This window comes from Meles meles, chromosome 13, assembly GCF_922984935.1.
Source record: "Meles meles chromosome 13, mMelMel3.1 paternal haplotype, whole genome shotgun sequence".
Taxonomy (NCBI): Eukaryota; Metazoa; Chordata; class Mammalia; order Carnivora; family Mustelidae; genus Meles; species Meles meles.
In genome coordinates, this window is record NC_060078.1 from 23,685,966 (window position 1) to 23,706,175 (window position 20,210).

General features: G+C 37.1%; 1 protein-coding gene across 2 annotated transcripts in view; it reads left to right on the forward strand.

Moving 5' to 3' along the window:
* Positions 1-7,058: 7,058 nt before the first annotated feature.
* CABCOCO1 (ciliary associated calcium binding coiled-coil 1) overlaps positions 7,059-20,210 on the forward strand; it is a 128,019-nt gene continuing 114,867 nt past the window's right edge. Inside the window, exons 1-2 of one of the 2 annotated variants that reach the window (XM_046026247.1) lie at positions 7,059-7,186; positions 16,693-16,796. In XM_046026247.1, coding sequence (XP_045882203.1) covers positions 16,784-16,796 — 13 coding nt within the window. In that variant the 5' untranslated portion in view covers positions 7,059-7,186; positions 16,693-16,783. The remainder of the gene's footprint in view (positions 7,187-16,692; positions 16,797-20,210) is intronic. The other variant, XM_046026246.1, reaches the window with a different exon arrangement.

The following is a 20,210-nucleotide window of genomic DNA, read 5'->3' on the forward strand; positions in this document are numbered from 1 at the left end:
AAAGGGAGGAAAGAAAAATCACATATACACAAACATATAACAAAATAAGGAGAAAATACTCATGACAATTACAGTCTTTGTTTCTCTAACTGATCCTTGGTCATAGCTAGCATTTACAACTACCTTCTTCCACTAACTCATTTTGTATTCCCTTTGCCTTCACCAAGTAACTTAGCTGGGTCATGGTTCTTTACCTTGTGGGATGACCTGAACATTTTTCACTCCTGAAGAGCCTGGACCATTAGTAGTCCTGCCTGATAGGGTTGTTGTAGTTTTCCATTGACCTTAATCTCAGGCCATGGTAGTATTAAGAGAGGACTTAGGGGTCTCCTGTATTACCTGACATACTCTTTTTTACCATCATTATGAAGTACAAGCCCAATTTCCCCTTGGTGTTAAGGATTAGTCACCCTAGCCAACACCTTAACTTTCAGGCACAGGAGAAGCCCAAAGTGGTCAGGTGGCAGTTTTAATTTCCATTTCAATGGGATCAATGTAACATCTCCTGGTAGAAACATTCCTCCCTTTGGAACTAATTCCTCTAGGCCAGCAGAGCAGAAGGTCATGGGAACAGGAAGAAAACTTTTTGCTGGTGGCTCACTAGGGTAGTGATAGTGAATGTTGTCACTACCACTTCTACTCTTTGACTCCTGGACCCATGAATCCTAGCTATGGAAGAAGTAACACCATATACTGGATGCTCATTCAGAGCCTATACAGCCTTTTGGAGAAACTTGCCTTAGCCCTGCCAGGTACTGACACTTTACTGGTATCTTCAAACCAAGTGACTGGGCCTTCAAAAGGCCATGCCACTGTTCCATCACATGCTCCACTTCAGGATGAGGGGAAACATTGTTAAGACCAATGAGTGTGGGCCCATTGCCGTGCTTCTTTTGCTGTGAAATAATTTCCTCGAAAAAGAGCAATGCTATGTGGAATACTGTAACAGTGGATTCAGGTGATTAAATAATATAATGTATGTTATTTTACTTTCTTAGAATCACAAGCAAGCATATATACCAGAAGTGTTTAATAACAGTAATATTGTCTATTTGCCAAAGCGAACATTTTAGACAATGAATGCTTTGGGAAATTATGTTGTAATAGCATTTTCATAGATGAAGTTTCCTTAGAGATTATCTAGAGGCTTTCAAACTTTTTCAAGCTCACAATCCTTCCTTCTAACAAAATTTATAAGAAAGCTATTATGTAAAACAGGTAAAATTAGACTTGCTATATTTAAAAGTAGAATGGGGTGGGAGGCAGTGCAGAGAAGGAGGCAACGCTCACCCGCCCAGTCAGGCACTTCCCAGAATCCCCCAGGATAAGCGTTCTCAAAAACACATTGGAAGAGTAATAGATTCCCTGCCATTAATGAAGTGGCACCCAGTCACTTTTAGGCAGTTTTAAAAGGAGAGAAAATCAATGTAACTATTTTGATCCTACATATTTCACAAACATAAAATATGCGATGGATTTTGATTTTTACAAAATTCTTTATGAATAACTCAAATCGTGTGTTTAAAGATTCTGCTTGCACTTTAAGAATTTAGGTCAGGCTGCTTTGGCTAACATTCTGGAAACAGGGTGCAGTTTTTGTCAGCTGAAGCATTTCACTTAATATATATGCCATTGCCTAGGTTTAACTTGTTTTTTGACATTAAATTACCAGTCAGCAAATATGGATGGATGATTCAAAAGTAGTTCACTATCAATCGGAGAAAGACAACTATCATATGATCTCCCTGATATGAGGACATGGAGAAGCAACATGGGGGGTTAGGGGGATAGGAGAAGAATAAATGAAACAAGATGGGATTGGGAGGGAGACAAACCATAAATGACTCTTAATCTCACAAAACAAACTGGGGGTTGCTGGGGGGAGGTGGGGTTGGGAGAGGGGGAGGGGGTTATGGACATTGGGGAGGGTATGTGCTATCGTGAGTGCTGTGAAGTGTGTAAACCTGGCGATTCACAGACCTGTACCCCTGGGGATAAAAATACATTATATGTTTATAAAAAAAAAAAATTTGGAAGGGGAGGCGAACCATAAGAGACTATGGACTCTGAAAAACAACCTGAGGGTTTTGAAGGGTCAGGGCTGGGAGGTTGAGGGAACAGGTGGGGGGTAATGGGGAGGGCACGTTTTGCATGGAGCACTGGGTGTTGTGCAAAAACAATGAATACTGTTACGCTGAAAAAATAAATAAAATGGAAAAAAAAGTAGTTCACTGAAGCATAAAAGGAATGATGAAACTATTAACATAAATAATACAATAAAGAATAATTTATAAATGAAAATAATTAGTAGGACTCGTGTGCAAATATGATTATAAATCTAAATGTGTTGGGACGAGTGAAGCTGGGAACCACATGCATTCTCACAAGCCACTCCCCTTGATGTTGTGGTGCTTCTGGTTTCCAGATGAATCCCAGACCACATGGCATGGGAGGTTTTACTGGGAAAGGTCAAACCTTCAGGGCCAGGATCAGCATGAAAAGAAGGCACTGCTTCTCCCCCACACTTCCCATCATTCATGGAGAGAGCAGGACCAGGGCTGAGGCCCAGATGATCTGCTATTTTGTGTTTTTATAAGACAAATTTTAAAGAATTGTCAATAAGAGAACTATATAGGCTGCTCGGCGTCCAAAGTCTGGAATTTGGAAAGCCAGGAGTTTATATGAGCTGTCTGAGACAGACAACTGCTTAGGACATAGATGACACAGGTCCCATGGGTATTTACAATACTCCCCTGCCTGCCATCAACTCTGAGGGTAGTGGAACTTGGGTGTGGCTCTTCTAGGTAGAGAATGGGTGAGGGTGGGATGCAGTCCTACCTAAATAATTGTTTAAGATTTCTTATAGACAATATTGCTCATTGCAAAACAACTAAATGGTAGACAACAATGGTGTTGAGCAAGCCAGGTTTTGTCTTTTGTGCTAAATATTCTGGAGTTAATTTTTGCTGATACCACTCAAGGTACCAGCGGGAAACAGATGGCAAAAGGTGGGGACGAGAAAAATTTAGTAGAAGAGCTATTTATAAACATGTGGGCAGACATGAGGGAAAGCAGCAAAGGATGGAGAACCATCCTGGGGTTAGCAGCAGGAGGGAGGCATTACCACTTCTAGGCCTGGAAGGGGGAAGGGGACACAGTTACCAAAACCCAGAGACAGCTGTAGCTCTGGAGAAGCTAAGGGATGGGCCGTGGCCTTGAAAGAATTTGGTGTAGGAACCTGGTATTTCCAACCAACTATCCTGCAGGGAGGAAACAAGGAAGAAGAAATGACCCTCACCTCACTCTTCCCCACCCCCAAATCCCTACTGGTGTTTCCATTGGCCAAAATGAACCACAAGTCAGAGCTCAAGGAATGTAGTAAATCTAACTGTTGGAGTCCCTAAAGGTCAACCATCCCAGTCACAAGGATGAGTGGAGAAGGAAAAGAGGGGATATGAAGGGAAACAGAATGTCCACACACCAGCGAAGACAGAGCCTAGTGGCAGCTCTCAATGAGGTACAGCTTGGGGAGAGCAAAGGAAGTAAGGGCATGGAGTGGTTTAAAGGGAGATGAGGAGTAAGAGCCCCCTTTTTCAACAAATTGATCAGGAAGAAAACGTATAAGTTATAAAGTTATCTTAAAGAGGTCTCTGGATTAGGAAAAGAGAGTATTTGCTGATTAAGGAAAGAAACTTTTTCCATTTGAAGAACAAAAAGGATCCACTGTGAAAGGAATCACTGGAGAGAGAATAACAGAAAAACCCACAATAGAGAGTATAGAGTTTTGAAGACAAGTTGCACATAATGAACAACGTCAAAATTTTACCAACTGTTTGTTGAAAATCATTACCAGTTCCCATAGTTAGGCAGTCTTAGAAGTACTTAAAACTACTGCAATAGGTTTACTATGCCGTTTCCTAAACATATTTTACTAAGCTTTAAAATGTTCTCACATATGACTTGAACAGGTTACGGTACTTGATTGAAATAAGAAGGCCAGATTTGAGGATTAGGTAAAGGTTAAGAAAATGGAAGAGATTTCAAAATTGATTATCTATTGGACTACTTTCTTGGCTAAAGTTAAATACAGAACAGAGAATGAGGGCAATTACTCACAAATTAACTCTTTTTATATCTTTTTTCTTTCTACATCTAACAATTTTAATGTATTTCTAGGCAGATACGTGTTGTCTGAATTCCATCTGCAGAATGTTGTGGTGTCTCAGAACTGCTTAAAGGCCAGATTGGAATTTTTCCAACTTGATCACTTAAGATCATCAGGAGTGTTAAAAGATTGAAGACCTCAGGAATCACATTGTTTGAATGACTAGTACATCATTAATCACATTAGTGACATTATTTCATTTGTTGTTAAAGAACTTCATTCATAATTAAAAGGAGCCATTAACACAGGTACCATGAAATGTTTCCTTACCCTAAGAAGTCAGCTGACATCTTGCTATTGGAGCTCATTGCCATATATTGCCACACTAGGCCATCAACATCCATCATAGCATTGTCTAGACATTTCTTAAATGTTTCTCAGGTATTTAAATATAAGGTTTATTTTAAACATCCAATACTTGAATTAGCAAAATTGTGAAAATGCCTCTCTTCCAGAAAATCTGATTCTATTTATAAAAAGCACAGGTTTACAGGTATATGGATGAGAATACTTTCATGAGAACAGGGACCAATCTGAATGGTCAAAATAACAGTATCGAGCTATCCCATATTTCACTGTGATGTGGTAAAAGTCAAAGGTCTTTTCAAACAATAATTGTAAACTACAAGACCCATATGTTTCCCTTTCTCTTCCATCCTACAACAATAAGATAAAAAATTGAATTTTACAGGCTTCGGTTTGAAGCCTTTATCTTCAAAAGAGACCTGAGAAGGAAGACTTAACTGACCTTTCCATGTAAGAAAGCACATCACCTACTGAGATTTGTCTTCCTTGTTGGCACCTCCCTACAAAAGAAGTGGGAGCCTAAAATCAGCTTCAACTTGTGCAAATTAAAAGTAACCTTCAGGCTAATGGGCTTTCAACACCACTCCTTACTGGGCAAAAAAATTTTGTGTCCCATAAAATTAAATTACCTCCTCGAAAATGACTTCTCCAATAAATTACACCATTAAATACAGTAAAACTGGAATTCCTACAAAACAATTCTCCCCTTTCTGAGGAAATACTCCCATCACTGTGAAAATTGATTCCATCTTTAATGGAGTATCCATCTAGTCCAAAAAAGGGGCACAGAAAACCTAAAAACTATCAAAGAAATAGCAGTACAATTAAAGGCCAGAAAAATAAATTAGACCTTTGAGGTAACTAGAACTGCAGTTTGGAGAGATCAATGCTTTAGCACTTTATCAAATGCTAGATTTAAAGAACGAGAGTTGTCACCTAGCAGAGGGTGACTTGCTATTTTCAGTTTCTTTGAAGTAGCTATCAGAAGGAAACAATCAAATAATTAAGCATTGTAATGAGTTTGTGAGGTGGTAGCTCTTATATTAACTCTGGCAGTCACTATAAATCGACTATATTTTCACTAATTGAGGAAGTTCTAATGTAGTTCTCTTTGAATAGGGTTGGAAGTCATAAACACATTGTGGAATGACTTACTCTGTGTTAGGAGCTAAACCAGTTTCTTGAAGAATGAAGATATCAAGGAAAGGACACTACAATTCACTTGAAAGATTGACCAAACATACACAAAATGGGAGAATTCATGAACAAAAGTTGACAGTATGAATTGTATGCATAATTGAACTATGAGGCAATTGGGCACAATTATCATGAGGCTATGTAAAGCTACCGTGCTCAATTTGACCTGAAAGGCATTGAGTATATGGAGGGAGCAAATATAAGAGGTCCAGGATGAAATATTATCCTGGCTGCTGTGTACTGGATGGGTTAAGGTCACAAGAAGCATAACACAAATCAATACGAATCCTAATAACATCTAACACTTATAGTTGCCAGCCACTGTTCTAAACATTTTCATATATTAACATGGTAAATCCTCACATGTAAAACCCTCATGTATTAGCATGTTAAATCCTCAATGCTTTGAGGAAGGCCCTGTTACCATCTACTTTTACAGACGGGGGAACCGAAGCACTTACCTAATGTCTGATTTTTACAGTAAACTTTCTGCATAGCAACCAACCCCCATGCAGGTAAATCAAAGTGAATTTTCAAAGAGGGTGTTGTCATCAGAGAAGAATACTAATAAAGCCACTAGATATATTATTTGTAAATGCTTTATTATGGAAAATCTCAAACATATCTAAAATATAGAGTAGTGTAATGACCCCGCCCCCTCCATATACTCAATCTTGATTCACCTACCATAACTCCATTCAATGATCCAAACCCTTCCCCTCACTATTTTGAGTAAATGTAAACATTGTATCACTTCATTATCCCTAAATCTGTCTGTATGCATCTCTAACAGGAGCCTCCTTTTTTTCTCTTTTCTTTTTTTTTTTTTTTAAGATTTTATTTATTTATTTGACAGAGAGAGCCAGCGAGAGAGAGAACACACAAGCAGGGAGAGTGAAGGAGAAGCGAGCTTCCCTCCGGAGCAGCTAGCCCCATTCAGGTCTTCATCCCCTGATCCTGGGCGCATGACCTAAGCCAAAGGCAGACACTTAAGGACTGAGCCACCCAGGCGCCCCAACCTTCTTTTTTTCTTAATATCGCCTTAAAATGACAATAACTCCTTAATATCCAAAATCAATGATCAAATTCCAAATATATATCTCACTTTAATATTTATTGAGAACTTGCTATGCTAGCATTAGACACCTCTCCGCATACTAACTCATTTAAATTGCTGTAATTTAAATTTTTTCCCTTCTTGCTTTCATTCTTACTAAAAGGAACAAGTCTATCTCTACCAGACGATTCAAAGCGCTCCTGAGGGGGTCTCTCTCGGCAGAGCAGCCCTGGGGCGGCCCCCGCCCTACCCCTGCCCTCCCACTGAGCGGCCCAAGTTCCGACCCGGAAGCCTCTTCGCGGAGGGATTCGTTCCCCAGACTCGTGCCTGCGGCCCGCCTCGGTTGCCTAGGCGACGACGGTCCGCAACTCCCGGGCGAGATCCTGATGTCCGTGGGGACTACTCCCGGGGGGACGACCCCCGCGGCGACGACCCCGGCGGGAACCACACCCGATTCGGAGGTACGCCGCCCCTTCCCGGCACCCGCGACCCTCGACCTCACGCCTCAGGCCCACGCGGCCCGCAGCTGGGGCCCGTCCCCAGGGAGGCGCCTGGCTCCCGGATTGGGAGCGCGGCGACGAGTGGCGGCGGGCAGGGAGCGGACCAGAGCGGACCGGAATGGACCCGAGTGCACCCGAGCGGTGCCAGGGTCCGGGAAGCGGCCTGCGCTCCCAGAGCCTTGCCGCCGGCCGCGCCCCGCACCCCGCCCCGGAGCGCCGCGAGAGGTGCCCTGGAGTGGAAACTGCAGAAATTCCTCCCTTGGTCGTTTCCAGGTCCCCGCGACCTCACAACGCTGTTTCTCCCGGATTCTCTGCCATTGAAACGGGATCTGGGAATCTAATATGGACCGGTCCCGTTTGGAAAGTGCTGCTAATTCTTTTGCAGTGATCATAGTTCTATTGCTCAAAGGTGTCATGGAATAATAACTCTTCATTGTTAGTAGATTGATTAATATTTGAAGGTCAGGGCTTGGTGTCTCCCTGATTATTTTACTACTTCCTAAATACGGAGATAACATGATAGGACAAAGGAGGGGCCCTGGAAAATCGACCTTTTGGTTTTGGCTTAGTTGCTCATCATCCACTTGTCTCTTTACGAAGGTTAACTTTCTCCAGTTGTTTCCTGTATGTGAAAAAAAAAAAAAAAAGAAGAAGAAGAAGAAATTTATCTTTAGGCCCCTCCCAACACCAGCTCTCAATAATAAATGGGTTTTAGATAACTTTAATTGCTCATAAGCTTAGTATCCTGAGATTTTAATTAAGAACATATCTGCTATTCCAGATATTGCTAAAAGAAAATGTTTAAATCTTCACACGGAGTCCATCATGTTCTAGAAAGTTTTTTCTTGAGTTTTTTTTTAAGACTGAAGGTGAATAATAATGTTGTAATTAACATGGCTATACTCAACTCCCTTCTTAGTCTAAATAACATTTTTTGTGCAGAAGCTAAGTATTAGCTATTTTCTAAATGTAGAAACACACAGCCAATAATCTGGTGCCTTGCCGCAGAGATATATACAAGTCGTTCCCAATCCAGATTCTTCCCAATACTGCAGACCGCTAAATTAGCACACTGACTGTCCTATGAGCCTTTTGAAATTAGCATACATTAAAAATACATTTTAATGTGATAAACTGGTTACTAAGCTAGTTACTCCCTTGTGATCCCTAATGTAAGTAATACAATTTCGAAAGTGGCAGAGAAAATTTCCCAATTAAGTCGTGTTATTTAAAAATATACAAAAACTTACCTAAAGAAAATGCACAATCTTCAGTGTACACTTGCATGTATGTACTTATCCATGTAGATATAGATATGTCCTTTCTGATAATTTGGGGCTGATGAATCTGCACGTCAAAAAAAATAAAAGAAAAAGAAATCCCCCCCCCCTTTTTTTGAAGATGCAAAGAAGTGCCATGCCCCAAGGGGAAAGAAAATCACTTTTGTTTTTTGGATAGGTCAGATGAGTTGAGTTAATTATAGACCTCAGGTGATTGTCTGCCATCTTAGCACTGTTGGTGGGCACATTTGTTAACTTCTTGGAGGAGCTAGGTATTCCCTATGACAAGCAATTCAGAAAATGCTCAGTCTTTTAGTTGGTAACAAACTGAAGAAATCAAGAGGGAATTTGGACTCATTGAGCTGTACGCACTTAGCCTGTACTGAGATGAACAGGCTGATACACTGCATGGTAGAACCCAGTTTCCATTCCAATGACCCCAGGGTTCCTCTAGGTCACAGAGAAGCCAGTGGATCTGTAGAGCCCGCATTCTTTAGAGTGATGAGGTCTGCTGGCTGCCCATTTGTGCCCACAATATGTTTTAGGGGTTAGATGGAAAAGATAGCAGAGACCCCTCTTTCAGTTAGATACTAAAAGGTTCTTCTTAGGTCAGATTCTTTCCAGTGTTGATCTCCCAAGACCTGAGTAGGACCGTGGGGAAGGATGCCAAAATTATTACTTAAAATACTGTTGAGAAGACAGTACTAATATTCCTCAAAATGTTAATATACAGTAGTATTATTTATAAAACGGTTAGAACTTCTGGGAGTAGTGGCTGTGGGTGTGGAGAATTTGACAAACATCTGGGCTTGTCCTTCTTTTTATTAGTGGTCTTTGGGTTTCCTTTCTTATTTTTAAAGTCCTGTTTCTCCTGTCTTCATCCTCCCTTTCAGATGATGCAAGTAATCTTTACTCTTTTCCTAATATATAAAGTATTGTTTTACTAAGGTTTAGCCTTGAACATGGCTAAAATTAATTTTTGATAGATATATTTGATATATTTGAAATGAGTACCTAATTTTATTTTCTTCTAGACATGAACCATCAGTTATGCCAGCTTCATTTACTAAATAAACCATCCTCTCTCTTTCCATTGAGAATGGACTACCACTATCACATTATGTATATACATGTGAATGAACACAAGGATGGGCAGAATAGTGAAACAGAATAGAGACTCCAAGCATTTATTTATTTATTCTCACACACACAAACACACACACGTATGTATACATGTGTATGTATTTTTGAATTTCTGAAAATTTATATATATTATTATAGATATATTTTTGAATATCTTTTTCTTTTCCACTGACCAGTTTTCCCATTCTTATGTCAATGCCGTACTATTTTATATTTAGCTTTAATATCTAATTTGGAAAGGTTCCTCTATTTTTCTTTTTAAAAATTTATCTATTTTTCCATAAGAATTTTTAAAAATTAGTTTATAAAGGTCTAGAATGATACAGTTGAGATTTAAAATTGCCATCATGTTACATTTATAATGTAGGAAGGATTTAACTTTTTTGAAGGTTTCCAATAAATCTCCTTTATTAAGTTTTTTATTAAACTTTTGATAAAGTTTATAATTTCTATAGGTCCTATATCTTTCTTCTTATATTTATAACCAAGTATAGTTTAATCAAATTTCTGCCATTTCCATTTCTATTTAGTTTCTAATATAGAGAAAAGCAATCAGCCTTTATATATTTGTGTTATGTTGCCATCTTATCAAATTTCTTATTAACTGAAACCATGTTAGTACAATGTCAGGTGTCTTAGGTATACAACCATGTAAACTTCAAATAAAGATTTCTTTATTTCTTCATTTTTAATATTTAAGCCACGTGTTTAGTTTTCTCATTATATTAGTTAGAATTTCTACAGAGTGTTAAATTACAATAATGTTACCAGCCAGAATCCCTTTTTAGTCTCTGGTTTCATGAGAATGACTTCAGTTTTTTACCATTCACTCTGATGTTTTGACAAATAATCTTTTTTGTGTTTAAGCTATTTTTTCTATTCATATTTTACTAAGAGTTTTGCTCCTGAATTCTAGCAAGTGCCCACTTAATATTTCATTATTATATCATTTTTTATCATTTAATTTGACACAAAACGTATCTTGGTAATGATGATCCATCCTTGAATTTATGAATTTAATCTTATTTGGTCATAATGATAGCTTATTTTTCCTAGTAGACTGTTGGATTCAACTTTCTAAGACAATATTTTAATTAAAATTTTTACATCTGAATTCATGAATGATTTTGATTTATAATTTCCATTTTGTGCTTGTTTAGGTTTTTGTGTGTAGACTCTGCCAGCTTCTTAAAAATGAATTGTCTACAGTCTGTAATTATTAGTCTAACAGAATTTATGTGTTCTTCATTGTTAGGTAGAACTTCAAGTGTACAACTATCTGGGCGTGGTGACTTTTTAAAAAAGTAGACTTACAGTTTAGTTTATGTGGTCAGTTCCATTCTCTTTCTTACCCCTGTTCAAATTTGATGACTTACACATTGTCTTGTAATTTTCAAATGTAAGTCTATAGAATGTGTCATATGTTTATTTTTCATTTAATCATGTTTGCCAAATATTTTTGCCTATTTTATTCATCACTTTAAAGAACTAGTTCTTTAATCTGTTTTTTTTTTTAAATATCTTTCTTATTCTTAAATTGGCTCCTTAACATGGCCTGGACTGTAGTGAGGCAAGTAGAGCAGTTTCCTTGGGCATAAAATTTAAGAGATGCCAGAAATTCAGTAGTCAAGATACTTAACTTCAGTCAAAGGCACTTTTTTTTAATTAAAAGTTAATACAAAAAGCTCATAATGGATCAAAATTTTAAGTAAAGACAGAATCAGTAGTACTGATCTTTCCTTTTGCCTCAGGCTCTGACATGGCTCAACACAGTGTTGCTCCTTAGTTCATTTATTTTCATGCTTGAAGAGACTTTCTAAGTATAGAAATTGTAGGCTAGTCTATATTCTTTATGACTATGAAACCCCTCTTAGTCATCTTTGATGAACTATGTTATCTTTTTTTTAATGAACATTTATTAAGAATCTTTTGTGATACTACCAGTGATGGATAGAAAGATATCTCAAAAGCTTAAATTCTAGAATGAAGACATACAATGTGGAAACTTTAGGTGAATAAGAGAAGAAATATAGAGAAAAGATTATCTGGCATATAATATTAGGCTTACAATTTTATTGCTTCTGGAATAATTGCTAAAATTACCAGGTGGTGGAATAAAATGAGTTACAGTGAAGTTTAGCTTACATATTTTCCTAGTCAGAGATGGAATTTTACAGAGAAAACCAAATTACATATCACATTTTTATTAGCCTATTCATGAATTTTGTATCTTTAATTTTTATAAGTCAGGATATATGTATTGAAAGATTAAAAACTTTTACCACCTTATATCCTTTCAAGTGCAAGGCAGTATATAAACAAACAAGAAAGAGCACTAGTTTAAAATAGGTTCAGGAATTCAATTTAAGACAAAAGAAAACAAAACAAAGACCAGAGGCAAACCCTCTTACAAGATGATTATCTTAAACTATCAAGTTCTAGTAAAAATGAGGCACTAATATCAGGCATCTTACCTAGAATTATTATTGTACAAAAGGTTTAAGATTATTGTATTCCCTTTCATACAGTCTTGTGTGACCTATTTTTCTCTATCCAGAAAATTTTCACATCAAATAAAATTGATCTGAATGTCTGTACAGTGTACCTTCCATGCATATTTTTGTTAATAATGACAGTAATCTCGTGTTTTAAAACATTTCAAAATGATTTTTTACCATGAATTCAACTTAGATTCAAATGACTTGCTGTAAGTCACAAAATTAATCAGTAGTCAAACCCTCTGAGCCCTCCAAATACAAGTCCTACTATTCATCATTCACTATCATCTAATAATGTCATCAGATGATAGAGATGAATTCAGACAGTCGATTAACAACCCATGTTGACATAACTAGGATCTGCAGAATTGTAAAAAGAAGTAAAAGATTGAATGACTGTCCCTGAGGAATTTACAGTCTAATGGAGTTAACAGTATAGGAATAATTATACTTTACAGCTAATAATAAAAAACATAACAAACATTTAACAAATATGTAGTCATATGTTATTGACTAAAATACCATCCTGTCTAAAAACTGAGTTCATACAATTCAATTTACAAGATCTGAGAGCCTACTAGGTACAAGATATTCTATTAGGTACTAAAAATTTTTTTTTTCTTATTGAGTTTATAAACCAATTGAATGATCTAGTTTAGGTTATAAACTAATTGAATAACCAGTTTAGTTACTTTGCTAACCCTAGGTTACAAAAAGATAGCTAATAAAGTAGCACATTTTATGTCTAAATTAGATTTTTAAAAATAAAAATACAATAACCTAATATTAAATACAAACATTAAGTTGTTTGCCATTACCAATAAGTTTTAGTTTGGGGATTTTAGTACTCTTGAAAAGAAATAAGGAAAATGTCGGATGTGATCTTGTTAGCTATAGCAAAGCATTTTGTTGTTCTTACTCACTTGAACCCATTCACATGGAAGGATAAATAAATATTTATTGAATTGAAAACATTTACCCCCACCCTCCCCCCAAATCTCACAGTTTTTGATTTTTATGGAGCTACTGCTTTTTACCTCTGCTTCTCAGTCTCCTCTTCCGTCCGCTATTCACAGCTCTTCTCCCCATGCTCTGGTTCTGGGGGCAGTTTTATCCATTCTCATACTTGGAGTGACTCTTGAGCCAATATTTTTAAACTGGATTTTTCTGAGTCTAGCATTTCTAATTACCTTCTAAACATTTCTTCCTCGATATGCGTATTCCACCTTAAATTCAACCACTGAAATCAAACTTGTCATGTCGCCCTCTTAAAACGGGCATCATCTTCCAATGCTTTTATTTTTATTGGTGTAACAAGAGTGCCACATATGGTTTTTACAGACTGTACTCTGAACAAAAGGACTCAGCTTCTGGAGGGCCTGAGAATTTCCACCTTTCTCTTTTTTCAGTCATCTATTTCAGATACACATACTATTTATTCTTACCACTTATAGTCCCCCAGATAATGTTGCATTCACCCCTTTCTTTTCATCTACACTGCTAGGAATCCAGTGCAATCCCATGCCTCATTCCTGACCAGTTTCAAAGACATTTTCATTGAACTTTCCTCTGTGTCCTTTCTCTGCTCCTTTCCTTCCTTCATTCCCCTACAAATTGCCCTTCCTTAAAGGACAAATGTGTCTTGTCATTTCACTGCTAAAAAACTTCATGGGTTCCTTACTGTCTGTATTATTAAGAACAAACTCTTCAGCTTGTCATTCTTTGACCAGCCAAGGATCTAAAATATTTGTGATCTCTTGTGCAATATGTTGCATTTTGTAATCACTCAGTAAATATTTATTCAAGTATTAAATTTCATATCTCCCACAACATGTTCCCAAAGCCCACTTCCCACTTAGGTCCAACTAGTCCCTGACTTGTACCCAAGGCACCATTGTGTGAATTATTTGATATTTACAGAACCAGTCCACACGTGTTCTGTTGCTGATTCATTTTGTCATTCTTGTCCGGTCTTACCAAGTGCATTTCTGGACCTCCTCTCTATAGGCTTTCTTTGTCCTGTGTCTATTCTTGTCCTTTTATTATGACTCATTATTTTATTTTCTCATTTTAAAATCACCCTTGGTTTGTTCCTTCCACTAGATGTTAAGTGACTGAGGCTAACAAGTTTTTTTACTTGTCTTTGCCTCTTCTTGAGCCCCATGCTCAATGAGGAATATGTAGGTATTTTTTAAAGTTTGTAATTGACTCATTCTTTTTCGATCAGTTCCTGGATGCCTAAGAGGACGCATACAACAAGACCACAGTCCTCCATTAAAAACTCCAGATACCCAAGCAAAGATGAGGCTCATGCTCCTTTTCCTTTCTGAGTCTTTAGATGCTTTTACTGTATCTGCTCTCATCTCCTTGGCTTGCATTTGATTTCCATCCTGCATGAAGCAAGCACCCACTTGGCTGATCCTGTGGGACCCACTCTGGGTCCTCGGACTTGGGTTGCCTGCATCATCTTGGTAATTATGAAGTGACCCTCAGAGGAACAATGGTACCCCAAAATTAAGCACAATTTGACTTTGGGGGATTGCTAAGTTCCTCCTCTGTGAAATAGCATTGGCCTAATGCTTCTGTAATTTCTGTCTCTGTGTACTTCTGTGTAACTGGTCTATTTTCTGGGGAAAAGGAAAACTAGGAGAATTGATATGGGACCTATTCTCATTCCCTATTCTCACTCCCTGTTCATTCCCTGTGCTCTGGATAGCTTTAGTTGGCTCCAAAACTTTACTCTCACTTTAATTGTAAGACTCTCTGGTTCAGTTCTTGGACAGTTTTTCTTAAGGCTATTAGCTAGCATAAGAGACCGAATTACTCAGCTCCGAAGAAAAGGGACACTTGTTCCTTCCCATCAGAAAGTGTTTTTAGGTGACTAAGAACCCAGGGAAGTGTCAGGAGTTATTTCTTATGTAGCAGTCCCTACAGAGGAAATCTTCTGCATGATCATTTATTTGTGGCTTACTGGGAACACACACATAAGATTGATCATCCAAGTCCTCCAAGCCCCCCCAGCGATTTAAGACTGTCACTGGGAGAAACCAAGACACATTTGGGGATGATCAGCCTATTGGTGACTCTCTGGGAAGTTCTTCCCATAAGCAGCACGTTTGATCCACCACACATTTTCCCTAGAATAGAACGCAGACTTCTAAGTCTTCCTTTCTTTCTCATTGCTGGGTGGATGTCTCATTGTAATGATATGATGTTGGTATTGCATTGAGGATTGGTGGCCAATCCTGTTGAGGACCAAAACTCTTAGAATAAAGAAGTGATCCTGCTATACTCCCAGTTGCACTGGGTTTTCAGCTTGTAGGGCACGGCATGCTGGTCACTGCCGGGTAGATGTTGCGTCCTTGAATGAGACATAGTGGATATTTCAGTGAGACACGTGGCAGACTGGTTACTGCTGGGTGGATGTCTGCTTGTTGGATTTCCTAGAGACATGTAATCTACCAAAATAAAGCAATAAAAAAAAGAGCGAGAGAGAGAGAGACAGAGAGAGAAAATTTGAGCAAACCAGTTACTAGCAATGAAATTTACTCAGTAACCAAAAATGCCCAAAAAACAAAAGCCTGGGACCAGATGGCTTCACTGGCAAATTCTACCAAACATTTAAAGAAATGTTAATACCTATTCTTCTCAGACTATACCAAAAAAATACAAGAGGAAGGAAAACTCCCAAATTCCTTCTATGAAGACAGTACCACCTCAATACCCAAACCAGATAAAGACACCACAAAAAAGAGAACTACAGACCAATATCTCTCATGAATAAAGATGCAAAAATCCTTAATATCCTTAAATCCTGTATATATAATATTATATAATATATAATAAGAATATGTGGGATATAGAATATAATATATAATATATAATAATTGATTTAATAGAATATATAATTAATAATTATAATTATTAATAATAATTTATTATATTTAATATTATATAATAAACTATACATAATATATACACATTATTCAACCATAAAAAAGAATAAAATCTTGCCATTCATGACAACATGGATAGAGCTAGAGAATGTAATGCTAAGTGAAATAAAGTAGAGAAAGACAAATACCATATGATTTCACTTGTATGTGTAATTTAGGAAACAAAACAAATGAACAAGGTCAAAAAAGAGACAAACTAAAGGACAGACTCTTAACTACAGAGAATAAACTGATGGTTACTGAAGGGGAGGAGGGGGAAGTGGGACTAAAGAGTACGTTATCATGATGAAAAAAATAAATACCAAAAAACGAGTTTGTTAATTGAAAGCCATCACCCAGTCTTAAATATGCATAGGGGCGCCTGGGTGGCTCAGTGGGTTAAATATGCATAAAAGACAGTTTAACTAGACATTCAACTTTTGAGAGGTACCATTACTTAAAAATGAAGAGAAAAATGATTATCTGGAAGACTGTTGTGTTTCACTTTTACTTCTGATTGCAACTAGAAACAGTAAGCACATTTTTATATTATTGGGTTAATAATATTATTGAAATAACTCATTCCTTTTGTTTTGTTTTTGTTTTGGTAGAGAGATGCTGAATTCCAGGAACACGAAAAGATTCTGTCTCCAGAGTTTCTTTCAGCTGCTCAAATCACTGAAATGCTGGCAGAGGACATAGATGGAGTTCAACAGTAAGCACTTCAGTATTACAACCAAATATAAAACAGTTCTAATTCTGCATCTATGAATGATCACAATATCCTATTACATATTTTAAACTTTTTTCTAAGGAATTGTTATTATATCATGCAAATATAGATACAGATATAGATATATCTCCAAATATATATAATTTCCAGAGTCTGGAACACCAAAATTCTCAAACAACTGACTTTATTCACTGCTCAGCTGTCGTCTTTATGCGAGAAATGCATTTCAGACCAACATTCAAATGTTAACAGAGAATAGGGATTTATTGTTAAAAGCAGTCTTTAACGTATGCTGTCTTCTACTTCTTTTCTCTTTCATTAGTAAAACTGTCAATTATGCACAGTAACCTTTAGGTCTTCTGTCTCATCATGACAAGAATAAGTTGTTTTTTCTATAATATTAAGAATTAATACATTTTAATACTTTGGAAATTCTGAATATTATCCATCCATCTGTGATTTTTATTGGATATGAAGCTATACTAAACACTCTCACTTCATGTTTTTGCCTAAAAATATGAATATAACTGAATTTATGGGAATAATTCTAATACATGTACATCTCATTCTCAAGACCATTGATTTCTATAGCACATCATTTACGTAGAACTCTAGTCAGATATATCTAATACACAAGTTCCTAAAATGTGTTTTGAGTAATCAGTCATCTTAAAAGTTATCTTGCTCTAATAATATGAAGACTGATTCACTATAATGTGTAGAGAGCCCACTTTACACATGATGTGATATTCTGGACTGTAATGTCTCTTCTGCAGGCCAGTCATCTGGATGTTAGGAAGGTATTGTGGACCATAATGGACAAATAGAAAATGACTCTGTCAGTAGCTATCATTTGCAAATCTTTCAAATATTGTGGAATAGAGGTGATTTACTACTAAGAAGGAAATATGACAGATGTACTGGCTGGAAGAGAAATCTGAGAAGGGAAGACATATTAAGAGCAGGCAAATGACATTGACAGGCCTTTTCCCAGGATGGTCTTCAGTTTCAGGGCCTGCAAATCTTGCTAGAAATCCTGGTATCTGTGATTTGGCCATATTGCTTACCATCTATATCTTTGTAAGTATTAAGTCAATTAAAAATTTCACAGATTTTTAAACAAGTGTATCATGGTAATTTTAACATTTTTATAAAAATGAATGGCCATTGGAAATTCTGAATTTTAGTATCAGAATTGATTAGCAAAATTTTTTTATTAGTATCACTGATTATTTATGCTTTAATTAAATATTTTCCATTTCTAGATAATTCCAAATATTGATCATTAAAGTGCAAAAAATAGGTATTTCATACTAGGCAAAATAATATGACAGATATTTCGTAGAGTTTACAATTTATTTGTATTAAATATCAAAGATGTTATATTAAATGTAATTAATATTAAATAAAAGATAACGGAAACAAATTTTTTATACTTGTTTTTTTCTTACCACATCTTAAGTTGTACTATGTGCCATACCTTGTGTGACGATCTTTTTTTCCCCACTTAATGTCTCTCTTTGTTGCCAAATACTTAAATTCTAAAAGTATTTTTAATCTTTAAACAGTGATGTCTAGAATAAAGGAAATAACACAGAGGGTGATACAGAAGTTAACTGTATAAAAACAACCAGGTTCAACATGGGTTGACCTTTTAGACTGTTTCATTAATAGAATTCACCTGAAGTATTCTCAGATTTTGGATATCAATTTTGGATAAATGACAGTGTTATATCAGGAGCTATTTCTTTGCAGAGTAATTTTTTTGAGGTTCTTTTTTTTTTTTTAATATTTATTTTTATTTGTTTATTTACAGCATAACAGTGTTCATTGTTTTGGCATCACACCCAGTGCTCCATGCAGTACGTGCCCTCCCTATTACCCACCACCTGCTTCCTCAACCTCCCACCCCCCCCCCATCCCCCTGGAAGGGGAGATGAACCATGAGAGACTATGGACTCTGAAAAACAACCAGAGGGTTATGAAGGGGAGGTTCTTTTTTTTTTTAAAGATTTTATTTATTTATTTGACAGAGATCACAAGTAGGCAGAGAGGCAGGCAGACAAAGAAGAGGAAGCAGGCTCCCTGCTCCCTGCTGAGCAGAGAGCCCGATGCAGGGCTCAATCCCAGGGCTCTGGGATCATGACCTGAGGCAAAGGCAGAGGCTTTAACCCACTGAGCCATCCAGGCACCCCCTTTTTTGAGGTTATTTATAAGATTTTTGTAATAGTAATCCTGAAATATTTGCAATCAATCATTCATTTCCCATTTAAAATAGCATTATTATAGATGGGGATTATATACTTTTCAAAATGACGGAAATATAATTTAGGTACCCTGTCACCAAGTAACAGAAGTATACCAAAATCATGCAGTCTACAAAGCTATAAACCTATTTAAATAAATTATAGGAAATCACATTTCCCTACATTTTAAAATTAAAAACTGTTTCATGAAAGCAGCCAACCAAATGAAACATTATAGTATCATTAAAACATATTTCTAGATTACACTTCAAGTAAAGTTAAACCTCTGAGTACATTTCTCTGATCTCCTATTATCAAACATTCATGCTTTTAATGTAACCCTGATTTTCTACAGATACACCCAAATCCTTTGTGAAAAAATGTTAAGGACTAAATTGAAAATAACTAAACACAGAAATAACCCTGAGAGATCTTTTAATAACCTTCCATAACTGGGCTTCCATGAGCTGTTCAGCTCTTGCCTTAAGGCTTATTTCTGAATGTCATCATATTTAAAAAATAAGATGCACTCCAATTTCAAGAGCATGTAGGAATAATGTAATACCTTTCCTGAGCTTCTTGATGAGACGAAGTAGATAGTTACATCACCTACCACTACAGTAAAACTTCCTAAATCCAAGTTAAGCATCTTTCTCTTTCCCCGTAGTCTCTAATGCCACAGCTATAGCCATCTCTCCTCTCCCACGTCTCATCTTCCCTTATCCCCAGACGAAAAACTTAAAGATTTGCCAGTAAAATGCATGGAACCTTTGCATTCAAATTGCAGCAGCATCTTGCTCCAGATGCTTCCCTGCATAACCTCCTTTGGGGTGAAATATGTGAGCAGAGAATAGAAATGGTGAATATTCAGCCCTGCAATTCAAGTTGAAGGTTAAGATTCAAATGGTACTAGGGAAGGTGGTGGAGGGGGGATGGGGGAGAGCAAAGATAGAGGTGGTCAAAGAAGTTTCACTAAAATACTCTTAGACAGGGCGCCTGGGTGGCTCAGTGGGTTAAGCTGCTGCCTTCGGCTCAGGTCATGATCTCAGAGTCCTGGGATGGAGTCCCGCATCAGGCTCTCTGCTCAGCAGGGAACCTGCTTCCCTCTCTCACTCTCTCTCTCTCTCTCTGCCTGCCTCTCCATCTAGTT